The sequence below is a fragment of the Marmota marmota genome, unplaced genomic scaffold, assembly GCF_001458135.2.
Source record: "Marmota marmota marmota unplaced genomic scaffold, marMar, whole genome shotgun sequence".
Taxonomy (NCBI): domain Eukaryota; kingdom Metazoa; phylum Chordata; class Mammalia; order Rodentia; family Sciuridae; genus Marmota; species Marmota marmota.
Window position 1 is genome coordinate 3,014,331 of NW_025999924.1, and position 20,641 is coordinate 3,034,971.

Here is a 20,641-nt window from a genome sequence, read left to right on the forward strand (position 1 = left end):
CCAGGATCATATGCAATTTGTTGCTGCTGATCCTCATAAGGTCCCTTTCCTAACAACATATCTAGATTTCTCTGAGGATAACCAGCTGCTGCATTTCGCCTAGCCGTCTCCTTGCAAAATTCCTCATTGGCAACCTTCCATAACAGGTATTGTCCTCCATTTAGCACAGCTTTACACATATTAGCCCAATCTGCTGGCGTCATGTTCAAGTTGTTAATGGATTCGACCATGCTTACAGTGAAGGGTGCTTGAGGACCATAGGTTGTTACAGCCTCTTTTAGCTGCTTCACTGTTTTGAAATTTAAAACTTGGTAAAATCGCTGCCCTCCTGCCTCAAATACAGGGCATGTTAATATTTGAGATCTTGTCTCAGGATCCCAACTATCAACTGCGGGGGTTGGGGACCTCCCAGCATATGGAGGTGGCCTTGTTAGTTGGACACTTACGTCCTCTGGTGATAGAAAGGTGTTAGTAGCAGTCTCCTGTTGTAACTTTCCCCCTGATGGCTTTTTCTGTTTTACACTTTCTTTCTCTGTCTGACTAGCTTGAGAGGCCTTCTCTTTTACTTGAATCTTTTCCTCTGTCTGACTAACTTGAGAGACCTTCTCTTTTACTTGAATCATTATGTCTTCTTCTTCCTCTACCATTGTCTGAACTGAAGGCTTTGGACTAAGCAAACAAGATATGAACGTCCACAATGGCAATGTGCCAACTGGCAGAGTCCCTGGGCTTTTCTTTTCTATTCTTTTTAAATCTTCACCATGATGGTTCCATTGTGATATATTTAACAACTCCTCCTTAAAAAGCCATGGGCTACATTTTTGTATTGTATCAACGTATGCCCTGATTGTTCTTGATTCTACTGAGATGCCTCCTTCCTCTAACAATTTACTTAACACTCTTTCAGTTTGTTTTTTACTAATTTCTGATCCCGTATTTCTACTATAATACAACCCAACAAGATAACGCCTAACAAAACTGAAACTGAGTGAAACAAAATTGGAACAACACAAAATCATTATAATAGTCTCCTGAAATGTCCATCCGTCCTTTCTCCCTATCTGTTCCTCAGATGTGAGCGGTTTTTCTTCCATCTTACACATCTCCAGGGACAGGCAACTTAAAACAAAAGTGAAACAAAATAACAAAAGAAGAATCTTAAAATGGCTACCCATCCTCTTGCCCTGCCCTCAGGGGCGAGCAGTTCACTTACCCTCAGTCGCTCCCCGTGCGAGCCACCAAATGCCGCAGTCTGGCTGGGCACAATCAGGAGCCACTTGTCAAAAGAAACTAACTTTATTTTTAGAACCACACACGCCAAACAAAACAGCCTCTCAGGAAAAATCCTCAGAGCCTCAACTGCCACCACCGGCTTTCCACAAGCCTCTCTCTCCCACACAAGCCTCTCTCCACCTCCCACAATCCTCCTGCTCTTGAGGCCGATTGGCTGGGTCACGTGGGCGGAGCCAAAAAAAGTCCCCCAGTGAGCAGCTCCGTGGTCTGAAAGGGCAGGGAAACAGTCCAATGAGCATCACCGCAGAGGAGCCAATCAGCTAGATGTTGCTGGGGCCGAGGAGCCAATCAGCTAGATGTTGCTGGGGCCGCTGTGAGCCAATCATCAGCCGGCAGCTGGAAGTTTGCTGGCAGCTGGAAGTTTGCTGGGGCCCCTTTGGCTGTGGCTCTCAACACACACAAATGTGGCTGTTTTATATTTTATAGAATTTTGTGGGTATTGAATTAATAAATACATTTTAAGTGACTAGAACAATTCCTCACACACATTAAATGTTGAGTAAATGCCTTTAATTATTATACTAAAATCATTGTTCTTCTAGCATTGGGAGTACCATTTGTGTGCCATTTTTCCATTGAATGCTTTTGGAATGGTTTGGTCTCTTTCTCTTTTACCTACTCTACTTTTAAGGGACATGAAGCTGTTTTAATATTCCTTTGTTTTATTCTTTTGGCATAAGCAAAGAATAGTAATTACTTTTAGGTATTTCAATCATCTTTGGTGTCTAGCTCCTGCTGGGGCTGTGTCTAGCTCCTGCTGAGGCTATGTATTCTCTCTATCTCCCTAGTAATTTTTAATTATAGGACATCAATAGCACTCCTTTGACATGGTATATGATAACATCTTCATGGTGGTGGGATTTTAGGTAAGTTGGAAATGGAAAGACCCTTTAGCCATAAGTTTCTTTCCTTCTGATGCTTAGATTTCAGACAATAAATTTGGTTTTATTTTTCATCTTATATGTTTTAACTTATGTTACTTCTTCAGTGAATCATATTACTTCTTCAGTGAGTTATAAAACTAAAATTCTGGCTTTTCAAGTATCATGGATCCTTTGAAAAACTGAGCTAATAAGCCATTGGGTGATACATGGTAACCAGATATTTAGGAAAGAATAACTTCCATTTTCCATTTTCACTAAGAAATTCATTGATTAGCAAAATAATCCTTATAGGATTTTGTCATTGTGGAATTCTACATTCATCCCTCATCACCATTATGAATGAAGAGGGCGCAAAGTCTAATTTTAGGTGCCAGATGGGTACCACATGAGTATCCATGATTCAGCAAGGGTTATCATATGGCTCATGCTGAACCCCAGTGAGTTATCTTCTGTGTGTCAGTTTTCCACTTGTCTTTCAGCTATACCGAGGCTGTTAAATGTGCTGAGAAATTTGGTAGCTGCTTGGGGCTAGCAAGAGTGGGTGTTATAATTTACTTTTTGTTGAAAAAGGGATAGGATTCATTTTGAGGCTATTCAACAAAGCATGAAGAAAGAAATATCAGAGTGAGAAGGGTTTCGGGCCTTCAGATATGAGGTTTGAAACATTTATGTGACCTTACTGATGGCTGTGGAGAAGTCTAGGCCTGGACACAGACACTGAAGATTAATCTTGCACACATTTGAGTGTACTGAGAATTTGGGTGGCACCTCTCATTTTGTATCTGTGGAATAGCAGAATAATCCTGGGTAGAGCACATTGTAACTAAGTGTTTTTATAGCACTAGTAAAATCCAAGTCTCCCCAAACATCTGATACTTACTTATTCTAGGTTGAGGAAGGTGAACATATTTCATGGCTCTTAACTCTGTCATCAGTATATAATATACCCTAAAGTAAATTTTGGGTCCCCATCCTCCAATTTAAAGGATTAATTAAAACCATATTTTGCCTTGATTCCTAGAGCTCATAGAGCTCCTTGGTATAAAAAGATGCTTCAGAGGACAGAGTAACATGAAGATGATATTTAAGGATCCCTTTCTTTGAGCTGAGTACAGTGATGTTATGTGGCGACGCATAAGTTCATCCTTTAGTCTATGCAGGAGTTCTGTGGTGTAGGTTTAAATGCCACATTTATGTGGACCATGAAATTGACATTTGAAAGGGATAATTCTTCAAGACCACAACATTGGGAAATGGCCCAAACAGAATATGAATTCAATTATGACCGATTCCAAAACTCATAATATTCCACTAATCAACTTCATTCTTCTCTTCTTACTTCCCAAGTCAACATTTCACATGTAAGTTGCCCATTTTTAGGGAATATCTTGCATCCCTTCTTCAGAATAGAGTGAGCTTCATAAGAACAAAAAGCATTCTTCTTAAGAATGAAAGATGTTTGAAAAGAGTGCCCTACTGAAGGGCTTGACTGGATTGTGTCGACCACCTATGCCTTGAAAAGGAAAGAAAAAGAGTATCTTGACAATGAGCATAAATTTATATTATAATTTCTGCCTTACTAAATCTTGACTTTGTTGTTTGCTACCGTTAATTCCCATAAAACTTTGTTAAAATAGTTAAAGTCATTAAAAGAAAGACAAAAAAATCCATTTCTTAGTCCAACTTATTTTCTGTTGTTATTTTATTTTCAACATTAAAAAACAAAGCAACCCACTGAATAGAACTTTCCTACAACTATAAGCAAGCCTGCGTGCACTTTTTCAGTCTGTCTGGGTCTTAATGACTCTACCACAGTAGGCTCATTCCCTTGCAAGGATGCTAATGGGTTGTTGCTGCCCAAGAGGCAGAGAATTGATATGTTTGGATTTCTACTCCTAGTCTTTGGTTTCTTGGTTGTGTTATTTTTCTTGTTGATATTTCTTTTAATTAGCATTGAATTTCTTCATTTTCTGTCTTGCTTTTCTTCTTTTTGTGTAGTCTGCAGGCAAAGACTCCTTCAATAGCAATTGTTATCAGGGAGAAACAATTGCTTGAGGGTTCAGAGTTACTTGGTGCTAGGGTGAAAGTTGTTCTTCTGCAGCCTCCGTTAGATCAGCTTTTATGCACCTATCTTAAGTAAGATCTACATGATGCTCTGTCAACTCCCCTTGTCTCTTTATCTTTAACTCAGTTATTTTCTTCACATTCTCATCCCATCCCAGATGATATACACCAATAGTAGTAGATTTTGCAGGAAAACGAAAATTAGGAGTCATTGCTGATTGATAAATGGAAGCAACTACAGAGCATGTTGGTTAAAAATGAACTTTTGGAAAGGTCTGGCTGGCCATTATTTAGAGATGATAATTTTGTTTCTATAGTTTGAACTGAGAAAGCTACATATAATTGAATTCAGGATCTATGATGTGGATCTCTGTCTCTCTGCTCTATTCATCCATCCATCCGTCTATCTGAAACTGTCCATCTGTCATTTGTTTTTCTTGCTCCAGCTAGAGAGGCAGAACAGTTCATGTTTGAGAACCAAGCTGATTTCAAAAAGGAAAGTCCTGATTATGGTTTGTAATTAATGACTTGTCGGCTGCAGTCTGTGCACACATTCCACAGTGTGCCTTCTTCTCAATACCACCCTAAAGCTTCTCAAATCTGAAAGTGTTCGATGAGCAGATTTGACTGTAATCTGGTCCGAGACAGAAAATTATTGTAAAAGAGAAAGGCCTCAGTGCTTGGATGAACTCCACCCTTCTTTGTATGTGGCAGCAGCATGAACCAGACATTCTGCAGAGATCATCTTGATGTCATTTTGTTTTCCCTCTGGGAGACTCAAGGATTTTTATCCTGAGACTCTCAATGGATCTGTTCTAACTTAGCTGGTGATGACACATCCCAGAGGCTCCTACCATATTGGGCCTGAGGTCAGCAGACTGTGCACCATGCTGTCCTATGATTCATAGGACAGAACTGCTCTGGTCCCCTCCCACTACACAGGCCTGGAAGGCCACCATAATGAGGCAGTGGGAGGGAGTGTGGCTAGGAAAGCTGTTGAAAGGAAGCTTTTGTTGTAACTTTCTTCCCTGCAGCAGGAAGCTAAAGCCAAAGCAAAGTATTATCAAGCAACAGACCCTACATTTGAGAGAGATGAACTAGAAGGGTCCCTGGCCTTGTATTTAGGGTAAGCGTTGTATTTTAGAAGGCTGCAATTATTTCAGATGGGGGGAAAGGCCATACAGCATAGAATCCTGGAAGGAAATGTTATTGACTTGCTGCTAAATGACTCAGCCGGATCATTTTGAAATACTGGTCAAGGTGAGTATTGAAAGAGTGAATACTTTGGCATTTCCACACCCTTGGAAGTGAAGAATTGGACTTCCTTGGGAGCCAAATGATGTACTTTGATTTTCCAAAATGTTGATTATTTTATAATAAATTTGTACTGAAATCAACAGTAGCATATGTTCTCTTATGTAAGCATGGCACATTATTCATTCAATGGACATTTGCAGCACACTTCTGGGGTATGGAGTTCTATAGCCACTTCCTCTTCAGGGACAGAGGTCTGACCAGGCGTGCAACAGAGATAAAAGTAACTTTGAATCTCTACTTTCATGTTTCTTTCCTTCTACATGTGGGAAAACATCAGTATATGAAATGGCATTTGAGTAACTTAAAGCCAAGTGTTCACAAGAGCAGAATAACTCAGAACAGCCTTTGAAGCCATTAGGTATATGAATCACTTACTGCTGCCTGGGGGTCCCACACCAGCTATTCCAAGCTGTCGGAGCACTTAGTGCATTGTACTATTTGTCTCTCTTCCTCACCAGACTCCAAGTTCCTTGTGGAGAGAGATATTATATTTATCTTTGCATCCCTGGACACTAGCACAGTTCATTGCATACCACAAGTGCCTAGTAAATGTCTAGTGAATGAATTAGTAAGAAGAATCACTGTTATCATTTTGGGAGAAGGGAAGGGATTAGAATGATGGCTTTGTATGGGCATAAACTACAAAGGAAGAGATTCATTTTTTAAAGTCTAGAAACAAAATGTGCTTCCTTCTCATAATTCTAGTCAAGGGAAGTGGTTCAATTCAGCAGAGTTCAGTAAACATTTATTGAACATATTTTATGTGGTGACTGCGTGTCTGAGCATGGAATGTTTTATGCCCTCAAAGGACTTAGAGTACAGGGTGAGATGGCAATGCTGTACAGGTAAAAGGACCATTTCAACATCATTTGGCAAATATGCTGTTGGAGTATTCAACTGAGAGAAGGAGAGGAAAGGGGCTTGACTTTGGGCCCCGAGGGGTGGGGCTGGGATGTTGAGAGAACCAGGAAACTCTTCCAGGAAGAGACAAAATATGGGTTGAGTCTTGAGGCAAGAGAAACCAAGTAAATAAGGAAGGATGTGGATATGGGGATGAGGAATAGGGAAGATAATTAAGAACAAGGGCATGGAGTGGGACACAATAGGGAGTGTGCAGAAAGCTCCAGGTGTTCACCATGACAAGCGAGTAAAACCTGGTGTGTGAAGGCACAAGGGATGGCACTGCAAGCAGAAGACTTAGTGACATCTATTCACTGTGTGAAGGAGAGGGATTTGAACTTCAGGATGTAGGTGGTCAGCAGCTATTAGTTTAAGGATGGACTTAAAGTGAGACAGTGTTGGTGACAAGAAGACCTACAAGCATGTCCCTGAAATAGTGTAGACACAAGTCTGGAAGAAAGCAGTGGGGGTAGACTTTAAAGACAGAAGAAAGCTAAGAAAAAGTGCATGGTATTCCAGCAAGACTAGATCATGGATTGAGTACCTATGATAAGAAAGTGAGAGGACTAAGGATTTGGGCTGGAGTGACTGGGTAGTTGTTGGTATGGTGGCGTGTGGGGGGGAGAGGGAGAGAGAGAGAGAGAAGGTGGGAAATAGAGAATAATAGAAGGAATATATTTGGGGGTGAAGAAAAACGTTGAGTTCATCTATGGAGATGGTATGTTTGGATATTTCAAGTGGAGATGCCTGGCAGGTATATGAATCTAAAGCTCAGCAAAAGTCAGGGTCTAAGATATTTATGTGGGAGTTACAAGCATGCACATGGCAACAATAAAAAGGAAAATTAATGGATTGTCCATGAATATAGTGTAGAATAGAGGTTCATGAGTACCATTTAAAAGCCTGGTGCTCTGCAATCTTCCTGATTATTATCTGGGGAATTGGTCAAAAGCAGATTCCTGGCTACCTCTCTTGGAAGTTCTGATTCATTGTGTAGAGTGATCTGTACTTTGTAGCTTTCCTTGGCTAATTTTAATTTGCAATCATATTTAGGAAACATTGATAAAGAGTAAGAATAATGGCATCACCTATACTTTAGGGGTAAATATAAGAAGATTATTTTATGAAGTAGAAAGAAAACAAACTATCAGGTGGAGAACCAACAGAGAGTGAGAACATAGAAGACAGAGGGAAGAGAGTTTCTGCAAGAAACAACAATGTTACAATAGAGAAACCTAGTCAGAGATTTTGTGAAGTTTTTGCTAGATTTGAATATATAGAGGTTTAGTATCTTTAAATGTAGCCAGGCATAATGGAGGCATGCCTGTAATCCCAGCGACTAGGGAAACGGAGATAGGAGAATTGCAAGTTTGAGGTCAGCCTCACCAACTTAGTGAGGCTTCGGCAACTTAGCAAGATCCTGTCTCAAAATAAAAACAATTAAAAAAAAAAAAACCTGGGGATATAGCTGAGTGGTAAAGCACCCTGGGTTAAATTTAAGTGTAGAAGGAGAATTAAAACTAGGTTGCACTGAACTGAAGGATAGAGGATAGGAATAAGGAAGAGGAGAAAGTGAATAGATTTTTTTTTTTCAAATAACTTGATTGTGAAGAGAATGAGAAAATGATACCTGTAGTAGACAGAACATAGGGTTATAAGGATGATTTTCTTTTAAGGGGAGAGACTCTCAAGAAAATACTTATATTTTATATTTCAATTTATTTCCTGAGTTATTATATAAAAGTATAAAATAGCATTAAAGTTTTTGGTCTTTATTAGCAGCTGGGATCAGAGCAGATTATGGGAGGGAAGGTGGGAGTAGGTGGAAGAAGAGAAACTCCTCATCCTTGATGGGAGGAGAAGAGAGAGGGGAAGTTCAGCTGGTGTAAGGCAGGAAGCTGAAGTGCTATTTTGTTTGTTCTTTTGTTTTTCCTATCAGGTGCTTAACTTCTGTGCCACATCCCCAGCCCTTTTTCATCTTTTATTTTCAGACAGGGTCTTGCCAAGTGGCTTAAGGCCTTGCTAAATTGCTGAGGTGGGTCTCAAACATGCAATCCTCTTCTCTCAGACTACCAAGACACTGGAACTGCAGGTGTGTGCCCCCACATCAGGGATAGAATATTTTGGATGGAATATTCAGGGAGATTTTAAGAGGCTCAAACAGTTCAAGGGTACAAAGCTTGTTGATATCAAATGCTTGTGAATGTCAAACCTTGGGGAAGAGCTCTATTGTTAATTAATATATTGTTTTCTGAATGTTTCTGACTTTTCCTTCGACATTGCATTTTCTCCAATGGTAAGAAAATATTTTGTAGAGCAAGCCCTGTGGTCCTTTAAAACCCAGATCTCTCGCTTGCTGATCCAGTTCTGTATTTGCATTTGCCTCTGTGTTCCATGCTGTTTACACCCCCAGAAACTAGCACTGGGAAGGACCCCCCAAACTTCAATTTTCTTGGTGAAGTAGAACCTGGAGATCTTCTTTTTGTAGTCACCATTATTAGATCCAAAAGAAAAAGGAAAGTTGCCCTTTGGTTGACACTCAGTGGAGAATGGGGAAAGCAGGGTTGGGGAGAGAGTATTTCTTTCCAGTTAAGTCTTTTCCAAGACTGTGGATTCCTAAAGGTTTAACTACATATGTGAAATACCAAACTTGTACACCTGAAAGCAAATGAATAAATGAAACATCTCACAACCTCCAGAATAATTACATGAGCAAAAGCTAGTACTTTTAGTTATGCTCTGAAGTAGGAAGAGATGGTTAGTGAGTTGTTTTCTCTTCAATCAAGTATCTGAATCAACAATCTGACAAACCCCCAGAACTATCATATAAATCAAGCAAGAGCTTTTAGTTATACTCTAAAGCAGGAAGAGATGATTAGTGATTTATATTCACTCCTATACTTTCTTTTTCCCAAGTGTTGATAATTTGAGAAAGCAAAGAAATACAGAAGCAAGAACAGAATCAACCATAATACTACCTAATTAAAGTATTAATATTTTACTATAAAACTTTTCAGTCTTTTCTCTGTGTGTAACTTCTTATAGGAGCATACTTCATATATGACTTTAATCATGCTTTTTTTCTTTAACATTTAATACAGAAATTTTCCCATATAATTAAAATATTGTGTAAAATATATATTTTATCTGCATCATACAACAGGTTTTTTTTCACATTTTACTTAGAAATTCCCTTATAATTGGATGCCTAATTTTTTTCCAAAATTTTCATTATTATAAGTATTACTGCCAAGAATGCCTTTGTATACCAAGTACTTTTTATATTTCAATTTATTTCCTGAATTATTATATAAAAGTATAAAATAGCATTAAAGTTTTTGGTCTTTATTAGCAAATTCCTTTCAAAGGATTTATATCATTTTGAAAGCTTATTGGCAATATATGAAACACTTATTTAATCATATTCATACCATTATTCAGTATTTTATTTTTAAAAATTTTACTAACATGTAGGAATGATAGAAACAAGATTTTAATTTTCACTTCTTTCATAAACAGTGAAATTTAATATTTTCCACATTTTGCTACAATTTTATTTCTGATTTTGCGAAATCTGTACTTTTTAATTACAAAGCTCATATGTATCTTATGGATTTGTGCCTTTAATTTTTTAGCATACTATGTGGTTACTGTATTATACACTATGGAAAGGGCAAAAGAGTGATAACTCTTTTCAACCTTAAGGAACTTGTATTTTGTAATCATACAACTTGCTTATTGAAGAGGCCTTACAATGTACCGTGTTCAACTCTCAGTTGAGGAAGCAGAGATCAAAACCACAAAACAGTGAAAAAAAATGAGCAAGACTAAATGATTTTGTGGAACTACTAGGGTTATAAGGATGATTTTCTTTTAAGGGGAGAGATTTCTTGGTTGTTGGAATTCAGGAGAACTAGAAACCTGTGTGACTTGGAGCACCAGGGGAAATTGTCATTAGAAGAAAGGGCTTTTGTTGGGCTCTGAAGAATGGAAAGAATTTAAAAAGATGAAATGAAAAATTTAAGAGCATGAATTTAGGATCACCAAGTAGGAATAAACATGTCATAGGGGTTGGAGAGATTAGACAAGTCTAAGTAGGCTGGGGATGGTGCTGGGCAATGGCCTGTGAGATATGGCCAGATTAAACCTGTGAATCATGGATCACTGGACTCCTCCCCTTGACAGGCCTCACTCCAGTCTCTGCAAGTGCCCTGCAGAGAAGGGTGCCTAGAGAGCATAACCCCCAAGGAGGATATTCAGGCTCACCCTTGTGCTGCAGGTAGACTGCTCTGACTTCAGCAAGAGCCAATTTGTCAAACTCTGCTGAGCAGACTGCACAGTGATCTGGGTTGATCTAAAGAGCTGGTTTTAGGAAAATCAAAACAAAGTATGATATCATCAGTTGGAGAGGTACTGGTGTGGAGTATAGGGGCCTCAGTCTACTTCCTGTGTTGTCCAAGTAAGCTCTATGACTTTAGGTAGATTTCTTATGTTCCCTATAGCTGGATTATATTGTATACTGAACTCTCCGGAGGTCTCAGCCTCTGTAACCTCTAACAGGAACTCAGCTAAGGGATCACCTGTACAGGGCACCCTGGAGAAAAGAGAGCATGTAAATAGCAAGAAACCTCTGTTTTCTTCTTCAGATCTGGACTAAGGTGTCCTTTCTCTTAATTCTCTAGTTTGAAGGGTGTGAGTCAATATCTGGTACTTTCTTCCTTTGTCTCTGCCACACATGTAACAGGGCACCAGTGGAAGCAAATGCCCAAGTTATCTAACGTCTTTCTGTGTGGGGAGGTCATTTTAGTAGGCATTGATGAGATAAAGGTAATAATTTAAGCTTTCTTGTGAAAACTCTGTGTTTCCCCTCCTATGCTTCTTTTCTTCCTTTTATTTTGGGCAGGGGGTGGGGAGGGGGTGTTACCAGGGATTGAACTCATGGACTTTGACCACTGAGGCACATCCTCAGCCTTATTTTGTATTTTTTTTTTTTTTTTTAAATTTAGAGACAGGGTCTCACTGAATTGCTTAGTATCTCACTTTTGGCTGACCAATAGCTTTTCTAGTATTTGTGGTTTTGAACTCAAAATCCTCCTGCCTCAGCTTCCTGAGCTGCTGGGATTACAGGCATGTGCCACAGCACTGGGCTGGCTTCTTTTCAAATATTAGCTGTTGCATAGCCTCCTACTAATTTCTTGCCTGCACTTCATTGTGTAAACCTTGGTAACTTGACCCTGATTTTACTGTATCTCTTTGGTGATGTCTTTTACAGTGATGATATTTCCTTTATTAATGTACCATAGCTAGTTTCTTTTTTGTTTATTTTATTTCATTTTTGGTTGGTACTGAGAATTTATTGGAAGGGTACTTTACCACTGATCTACATCCCCATCCCTTTTTATTTTTTATTTTGAGACAGGGTCTTGCTAAGTTGTGGAGGGCCTTGCTAAGTGTCTGATGCTGGCTCTGAACTTGCAATCCTCCTGCTTCAGCCTTATGAGTTGCTGGTATTATAGGTATGAGCCATAATGCCTGGATAGCTAGTTATTTTTTATTGAGATTAGAATCTAATTAAGGAGGCTGAAGATATAGATAATGCATAACAAAAACAAGCAAACAAAAACTCCAACAAATATAATATCTAACAAAAGGAAGAGGTTGTCAATTTGTTTTCACTTTGATGTCTATTTTATGCAGCATTGGAAAACTATATCTTTTGATGAAGTGAAGAAGACACTAAGTTGGAGACAGAGCTAATAAATTACCCCTTGATCATTAGGCAACTACACCCCAAACACTTTTTCTCCCCTGAATCTAGAAAATTCGATGTTAGTATTTTAGTTTAATTTAGTACCTGGCATGTGGGTGCTTAATAATTTTTTTCAAATTAATTCATTAGAGTGGCTTTATGATCCAGCAGCCACTATATAATTGAATTAGTTAATAGAAGAAAACAATAAAATTTGGAAAGAAGGGAAGCATAGGAAATTCTTCTGAAATATACAAAACATAACCAATAGCTTTTCTAATATTTGAGGATGATTTGAATCCTTTTTGATTCTTATTCTTGAATATCATTAGGCATTGGCACATTCTCTGTTTAAATGATTAAATTTTTATTTGCAGGGAAACTTACGGTTTCCAGAAAACTTTTAAGATATTATCTAATTAATTCCAGTAACAACTTGTGAGGTGGGTTGTACAGATATTGTTATCTCCACTTTTCAGAAAAGCAAGCAACTGGTAAAGGCGAAAAGAGAAGGGATTTTCCTAATATCATACAGCTTGTGTATATGAAATAGTGATGAAAGCAGAACTCATTTCTTCTGACGACCAGTTCAGGGCTTTTTCGGATGTATAAATCCTTAATCTCTAGGAAAGAAGCTGTCTGAACTCCCTTATCCTCGCATCGAAGCTGAACAATTTATACAAGTGCTATGGCTCAGATTCCTTCTCAGAATGTTCCAGCATCGTCCATCTTGACTGCCTCTTCCCTCCATTTTTATTTCTGAAGTATTTTCCCTTCAGGAGCAGACTCTTCTTTCTCCCTAATTAACTTTTATGTGGAAACTTCTATCATAATGAAATCACATGTGCCCATGTTCGCTTGCCTGGTTTTCTTTTTAGTGCACCTGGAGGGAGAAGCATTTTCTGCTGTCTCACTGCATTATCTTGCTGAGGGGAAGGAATATGTAGGAACTCAGATAACTACCTTCCTGAGAGTCAACCTTTTTTTTATCAAACATTCTTTGGTATAGGCACAGCTTTGATATTAGCAGAAGTTGCCCCTTGTTGATAATTAAAATGCATTGGTTCATGATGTTGGCAGCAAAGCAGCCTGGCAACATAAACACAAACATGGACTGTGGAGGCAGATCAGGTTTGAATCCTGGTGCTGCTACTTACTGGGCAATTTAGCTCACTTTCTGGAGCTGATTTCCTCTTCTGCACAGTGGGGATAATATATTAGCGTTATCTACCTTGCAGGGTTGTTGAGAGTGTTGAAGATAAATCATGGGTAATTTGCTTAGGGTGAAGGAGGTCACAGAAAAATACCATCCTCTTGCTAGACTACAGATCAAATTTGTGTGGCACATCTTCCATTTCCCCTGAAACTCCTGTACCCTCCCTGCCCTAGCCTAGGAGACTTCCTGCCCTAGAAGGCTGACCAGCGAGAAACCCATCAGCAGCTTCCTTTGCCCTCTGGCCCAGTGGAATTTGGCTATTGGAGGGTCCTGGCAGGAGATCAGAGGCAGGGAGGAAAATGAGATCCTGTGCCTTTCCTCATCTCTTTCCTTTCAGGATTACCTGGGGCTAACTATGTCCCAGAGAGTAACTTCCCTCTTGGAGGCAACCTGTTCTGGCTGAGGTGACTCTTTATTCCTAGGTATTGACAACCCATCCCCTCTGTGTACACCCCCAACCCCAACCCCAACCCTGGGAATAGTGGAGTAAAAACTCCATCACTGCTAGCTCCAGAGACTGCACTTCTTATCCATATCATCTTCAGTAGTCTTTACTAAACCCTCTTAAATGATCCTAGTATTAATATGCTGCCTCTTTACTCTGGGACCCTAACTGATACATTATTCATTATTTTTTAGTTGAAAATATGTTTGCCTAGGAATGTTTTAAATAATGGAGATTAGCACTTTGAGGAGAAAACATAAAATTGGTTCTTTTCATTGTTTCTTGACATTTGGTACTAAGAGAAGAAAAAGATGATGATGATGATGATGATGATGATGATAGCCATAGATAAGCATCTCTTAGGTGCCATCTCTTAGCCTACTTCATATACATTTTCTCATTTGAGCTAAAAACTCACATGTATATTATTATTACCACCCTTTTTCTCAGAGAGGTTAAGTGATTTACCCAAAGGTAATGCAGAACACTCGGGAAGAGCTGAAATTCCAATCTGTACCTATTTGGTTCTGAGGTCCACACTCTTTTATGGAGGACATGCTTCCTAGGTACCAGGCTGAGAAGGGCCCTTCTGTCAGCAGTCAGTTTTCAATTAACTGCATTTGTCTATTCAAATTGCTATAGGTTCTAAATTCCTATAGGAAAGCACCTCTTAACCATGGCCTTTAAAGCTCTCAAAGTAAACTTTTTAAAAATTTGATTGATTCAGCAAAACTTATCAGGTCTAATCCATTTTTTGTCTAATTGGTTAATTTAAAATCTTTGAATCACTTGCTCACTATGGGCAACTATTTCATGGTTGCCTATAAAGGTACTCATTAATATAGAATATATAATTAAATTAAATATATTCTCTGATAATGTGTAAGCTTCCTGCAGCACTTAATTTTTTCTTTCCTTCCTCAGTGTAGTGTATTTAGTTTATGGCTTCTGTTATTTCGATCCACTTCTTAAACTAAATGAATCACATAATTTCATAGTTTCCTAGAACCTATAAAGTGCTCAGCATCATGACTACTCTGTAAAGGTGACTATGCTCCTGGAGGTGCACGAGTTGAGAAATTTCTCTTTGTGGATTAGCTCCTCCCTCCAAGCTCTGCGCTCTTAAAATAAAAGTCCAAAGACACTCAAAGAAACAGCCTTTTTTTTTTTTTTCTAGCAAACTTACATTTGACTGTGCATTTTTTCTCTAATCTTTAGGCAAGTATTTTCATTAAGTTCAGAAGAAAGCTTTTTCCTTCAGTACTCTTTGGGTTCCCAAGTTGCAGCTAGGGAACTCTTAGCAATAATATACTCCATTTCTTTGTTTTTAACTCCATCTTTTGTTTGGCCCCCTAAAGCTATCTGCCTTTTATTATCAGAAGTCTTGAGGGGTGACTTACATATGTTCAAAGCATGTTTTATCAGCCTTGAGAGAATGGCAGTGCAGGATGTTGAAGAGCCTGGTGAAGGTCCCTCTCCACTGGTGGTCCTGGGTTCCCTAAACCTGATGGATGGCTTCATACTGGGGCCCACACGGACACTGTTCCCTGAAATCTTGCCCATTTTTTTTTTTCAATCATTTTAGTAAAACTAGATCATTTAGAGCTTGATTGGTATTTCTCTGTTCCCTAAACCTCAGGCACAGGTGTCCTTTCATTCTTCTTTTTTTTTCCCCTGAGAACCTTAGGACAATGCAAATAATGGAACTATATGCTGCTGCTAGCATTGACCTACACCTACAATGTCAGCTTACATCTGTATTGTAAGAGTTTTTGTGTTTTGATGATGCTTGTTTGCCTCATACCCTTTCCCGTAGAGTAAGTTCTTTCCCCAATTGCTCTTTAGCCCACATGCAAACATACCCTATGTATATGCAAATCATGGTCAGATATAGTAGACATGAAGACAACACATACAGCTATTAAATTTGCTCTTTCCACCAAACACAGAATCTTCATCCTAGTCTCTAGTGGAAAGTGAAGTTCAGGAAATAAGGCCATCAATATCATTTTCATGACAACTCTTTTGAAATGTTCTTTGAATAACAGCTATTGCTTATCTAGGTAAAGTGCCTTCAATTTTCTCAAGCATTCCTTGCAACCTCTTTGAACTAAAGGAATAAAGAACTCACTAAGTTTACTGAAGAGCCACTGGGATGGCATCAGTGTCTTGTGGATTATTGCTCAGGAAATCAGAACCATGACCCAGCTCCCAGGCTCTTTCCTTCAGATGTAGGAAGATTCCCCAAGTGGTGGACAAGGCTCAGTTGATGATCTCTTGGTTGAAAGTTAAGGGTCCAAAATTGTCCCAGTAAGAATCAACACATAGGGGCTGGGGTGGTGGCTCAGGGGTAGAGCGTTTGTCTAGCACATGCAAGGCCCTGGGTTCGATCCTGATCACCACATAAAAATAAATTAAATAAAAGTATTGTGTCCAACTACAACTAAAAGTAATATTTTTAAAAAAGAATCAACACATAATACAATTCAGCTACATATTCATTTCTTATAGTAACATTAGGTTGTGATTACCATACCTATTTTTTTCAGCCACTGAAAAAGTAGACTTGAATATTTAATGGAAAACAGATGGTGCTTGAAATCTCTAACTTACATTTTAAAAAAGCTGTTTTGGAAATGTTGTTTGTATGTACTTTTGTTGTTTTAAACACATCACCATTTTAGCCTGTTTTGATGAATTATTTAAGAGTTATGTTCCTAGGCCAAAATAGCATTTTGAAGTGCACGTGTTAATCATATACTTGATTAAACATTTCCTTGCTTTTTTTTTTTTTCCAGCATTCCAGTTGGCTTTTGAGTGGATAATTGTGGCAGTGAGAACACTGACGTTGGAAACAACTAGTGCCCGTTTGGATTACTTAAAACACAACCATGAAAAGAAATACGTGTGATTTGCTTTCTCGGAGCAAGAGTGTAAGTACCTTTTATTTTCGTTTATTTTCTTAAAGTGTGTATTTATAACTTGTACTGTATTCTTTGGATTTTAATGCTGCATGTTTATGATTGGGCTTCTGGGAAACCTTTGGTTATCTTTCAGTACACTAATTGTATGCAGCTTATTAACAAATGAAGGCTTGTTTGTCAATGTGGCCTGCCTGACATTTGATGGGAATTCTTGTTCTGTGGGTTTATAAACCTTTCCATTCATTCATATTAGCCTACATGAATGAAGGTATAATATGGAATACCCTAGTTTTTAAATGCAAGCAGCAAATATATAGTTAAATTGAAAATGAAGAAGTTAACATTTAAATATCAAAATTTCTGGGCAAATCTAAAAGCACAAATTGAAATTATGTCAACAGTACTTAAACTGATCATATTCTGAAAGTTCTTTCCCTCTACTTGGATGTAGGTTTCTGATCTCTCCTTTTGGTCTTTCTTTTTAACATTTTAAAGTGAGCATTCTCAGGACCCAGAAGAAGTTTAGATCTTCTTTCTAATTATTTAGTGTTCTTCGGATACCAAATTCATGATAGCTTTTGGTTTTCTATCAGCTTATGAAAAAAGCTTCAAGAAATAGAGCAACTCAAAGGAAGCTTCATGAGGCAAGGATGAAAGCAGACTGTTAATTTCCATCAGGAGAGCACTAAGAACATGGCCCTTTGTTCATTTACCCAGGGGGGGAAAGGCATCCAAACAGATGTGGTTGTGACGTAGGAGCATTCATTTGAAGGCACCAGAAAAACCACAAATGCAAACACATTTCTCTAGTATGGGGTCTCTTTGTGTTACATCCACTGATTCTATTGTGATGGCCCAAGGCCATCTTTCATTCTTTCTATAGAATTACTATGTAGTTTTTAAGAGTGAAGCAAGAGTATGCAGAGAAGAAAGTACAGTATGCCGATTAGGGTTTCTTTAAAAATGAGGATAGACTGAGATATATGCCCATCTTTTTTACTGAGTACTGTGTTTAATAACCAACCAAATAAATTCAACAAACTCTGAAGGAATGTTCAGATTCATTTGTTTTACTAGTTGGTGTTTGGTTGTATGGGTTTTGTATAAAATAAAGGGCCAGAGCTTTGAGCCTAGAATTCCTTTTATCATCATACGGAATTCCTCATTGTAACAGGAGGTGAGCTGCATACCAAACTGCAAACATATCCCTTTGCTTCTCAGTGTTCCTATTATAAATTAAATATGAAAGCAAACCATTAACATAATGCTTTCTTCTTTAATTTTAGAGACATGTGATAGGAGAAAAGTGTATAAAAGCAAAGAGCAGAATATTTTGGATAATTAATATATCATTTAAACATTTCCCTGGTGCTTGGAGGAAACATTTTTATTGTAATTTGTTATATATGACAGCAGAATACGTTACAATTCATATTACGTATATAGAGCACAATTTTTCTTATCTCTGGCTGTATATAAAGTATATTCACACCATTCGTGTATTCATACATGTACTTAGGGTAATGATGTCCATCTCATTACATCATCTTTTTTTATCCCCATTCTCCCTCCCTTCCCCTCCTACCCCTCTGCCCTATCTAGAGTTCATCTAATCCTCCCAAGCTCCCCCCTCTCAACCCCACTATGAATCAGCCTCCTTATATCAGAGAAAACATTCAGCATTTGGTTTTTTGGGATTGGCTAACTTCACTTAGTATCATATTCTCCAACTCCATCCATTTACTTGCAAATGCCATGATTTTATTCTCTTTTATCACTGAGTAATATTCCATTGTGCATATATGCCACATTTTTTTTTTATCCATTCATCTACTGAAAGACATCTAGGTTGGTTCCACAGTTTAGCTATTGTGAATTGTGCTGCTATAAACATGGTTGTGGCTGTGGCCCTGTAGTATGCTGTTTTAAAGCAAATGATTAACTTAGTCATAACTTTAAGGAACTGTGAATACTTAATGATGCTAGAAGATTTCCTATTATTCGTTTAAGGTGAAATCTCTCATTGTGGAAAGGCTCAACTTTCTTAGACTAAGAGAATCTCAGCTGCCTACATTTGGCCAAATGTAAACAGCAGAGCTCTAATTTCACTCCTTCCCAGCTCTTTCAGAATCCACTGGCATAAGGAAAGTATCTCCACTTAATTAAATGACTCTAAGCAGGAGATTCGTCTTTAACAGAGAAAAGAGCCCATTTCTTTCCTGGTTAGAAGTTGTCATTTTAGGCCTTCAAATGTTTATTTTGTACTGGTCTATTAATGTAACCTCCTCCCACCAGCACTTATATCTTTTTTTTTTTTTAAATTCTATTTGTTTTAATTGGTTATACATGAGAGTAGAATATATTTATGCACTTTGATATATCATATGTAGATAGGATATAATTTTCATTTTTTCTGAGTATATGTGTTGCAGAATCACACTGGTCATGCAGTCACGTATATATATAAAGTAATGATGTCTGTTCTATTCTACTATCCTTCCTATCCCTACGTCCTCTCCCCTCCCCTCCCTTCACTCCCCTCTATCTAATCTAAGGTAACTCTATTCTTCTCTAGTGCCCTGCCCCTATTAATGTGAATTAGTTTCCACATAATAGAGAAAACATTCAGCCTTTGTTTTTTGGGGGGGATTGGCTTACTTTGCTTAGCAAAATGATCTCCAACTCCATCCATTTACTGGCAACTGCCATAATTTCATTCCTCTTTAAGCTGAGTAATATTCCATAATATTCCATATATATACACCACATTTTCTTTATCCATTCATCTTTTGAAGGACATCTAGGTTGATTCCATAATTTAGCTATTGTGAATTGAGCTGCTGTAAACATTGAAGTGGCTACATCACTGTAGTATGCTGCTTTTTTTTTTTTTTGGCAAACTTTTCATTTTCAAGCTGGGATTTCAATCTTGTTTATAATTGCTTTGTGAAGTTTTATTTTGTATTTATAAATACATATTTATGTCTATTGTATATTGCAAACATTTTCCTGATTTTTTGTTATTTTTTTGCATTACAATTCTTATTACACATATAAAGCACAATTTTTAATATCTCTGGTTGTATACAAAATATATTCACACCAATTTGGGTCTTCATACACATACTTTGGATAATGCCTATCACATTCCACCATCATTTCTAACCCCATGCTCCCTCCCTTCTCCTCCAACCCTCTGCCCTATCTAGAGTTCATCTATTCCTCTCATGCTCCTTCTCCCTATCCCACTATGAATCAGCATCCTTACATCAGAGAAAATATTTGGCATTTGTTTTTTTTGGGATTGGCTAACTTCACTTAACATTTTCTTCTCAAACTCCATCAACTTACCTGCAAATGCCATGATTTTACTCTCTTTTATTGCTGAATATATTCCATTGTATATATATGCTACATTATTTTTATCCATTTATCCATTGAAGGGCATCTAGGTTGGTTCCACAGTTTATCTATCATGAATTGTGCTGCTATAAACATTGATGTGGCTGTGTCCCTGTAGTATGCTGTTTTTAAGTCCTTTGGGTGTAGACAGAGGAGAGGGATAGCTGGGTCAAATGGTGGTTCCATTCCTAGATTTCCAAGGAACCTCCACACTGCTTTCCATAGTGGTTGTTCCTATTTGCAGTCCCACCAGCAATGTATGAGTGTAACTTTTCCCCCACATCCTTGCCAACATTTATTGTTGCTTACATTTTTGATGATTGCCATTCTGACTAAGATGAAATCTTAGTGTAGTTTTGATTTGCATTTCTCTAATTGCCAGAGATGTTGAACACCTTTTCATATATTTGTTGATTGTATTTCTTTTTCTATGAAGTGTTTGTTCAG

General features: G+C 38.0%; 1 protein-coding gene across 7 annotated transcripts in view; it reads left to right on the forward strand.

The window, feature by feature from the left end:
* The window catches only part of Pde4d (phosphodiesterase 4D), a 1,424,195-nt gene that overhangs the window by 356,239 nt on the left and 1,047,315 nt on the right, over positions 1-20,641 (forward strand). For all 7 annotated transcript variants that reach the window (XM_048800091.1, XM_048800095.1, XM_048800089.1 and 4 more), the window contains one exon: positions 16,667-16,801. In XM_048800091.1, coding sequence (XP_048656048.1) covers positions 16,760-16,801 — 42 coding nt within the window. In that variant the 5' untranslated portion in view covers positions 16,667-16,759. The remainder of the gene's footprint in view (positions 1-16,666; positions 16,802-20,641) is intronic.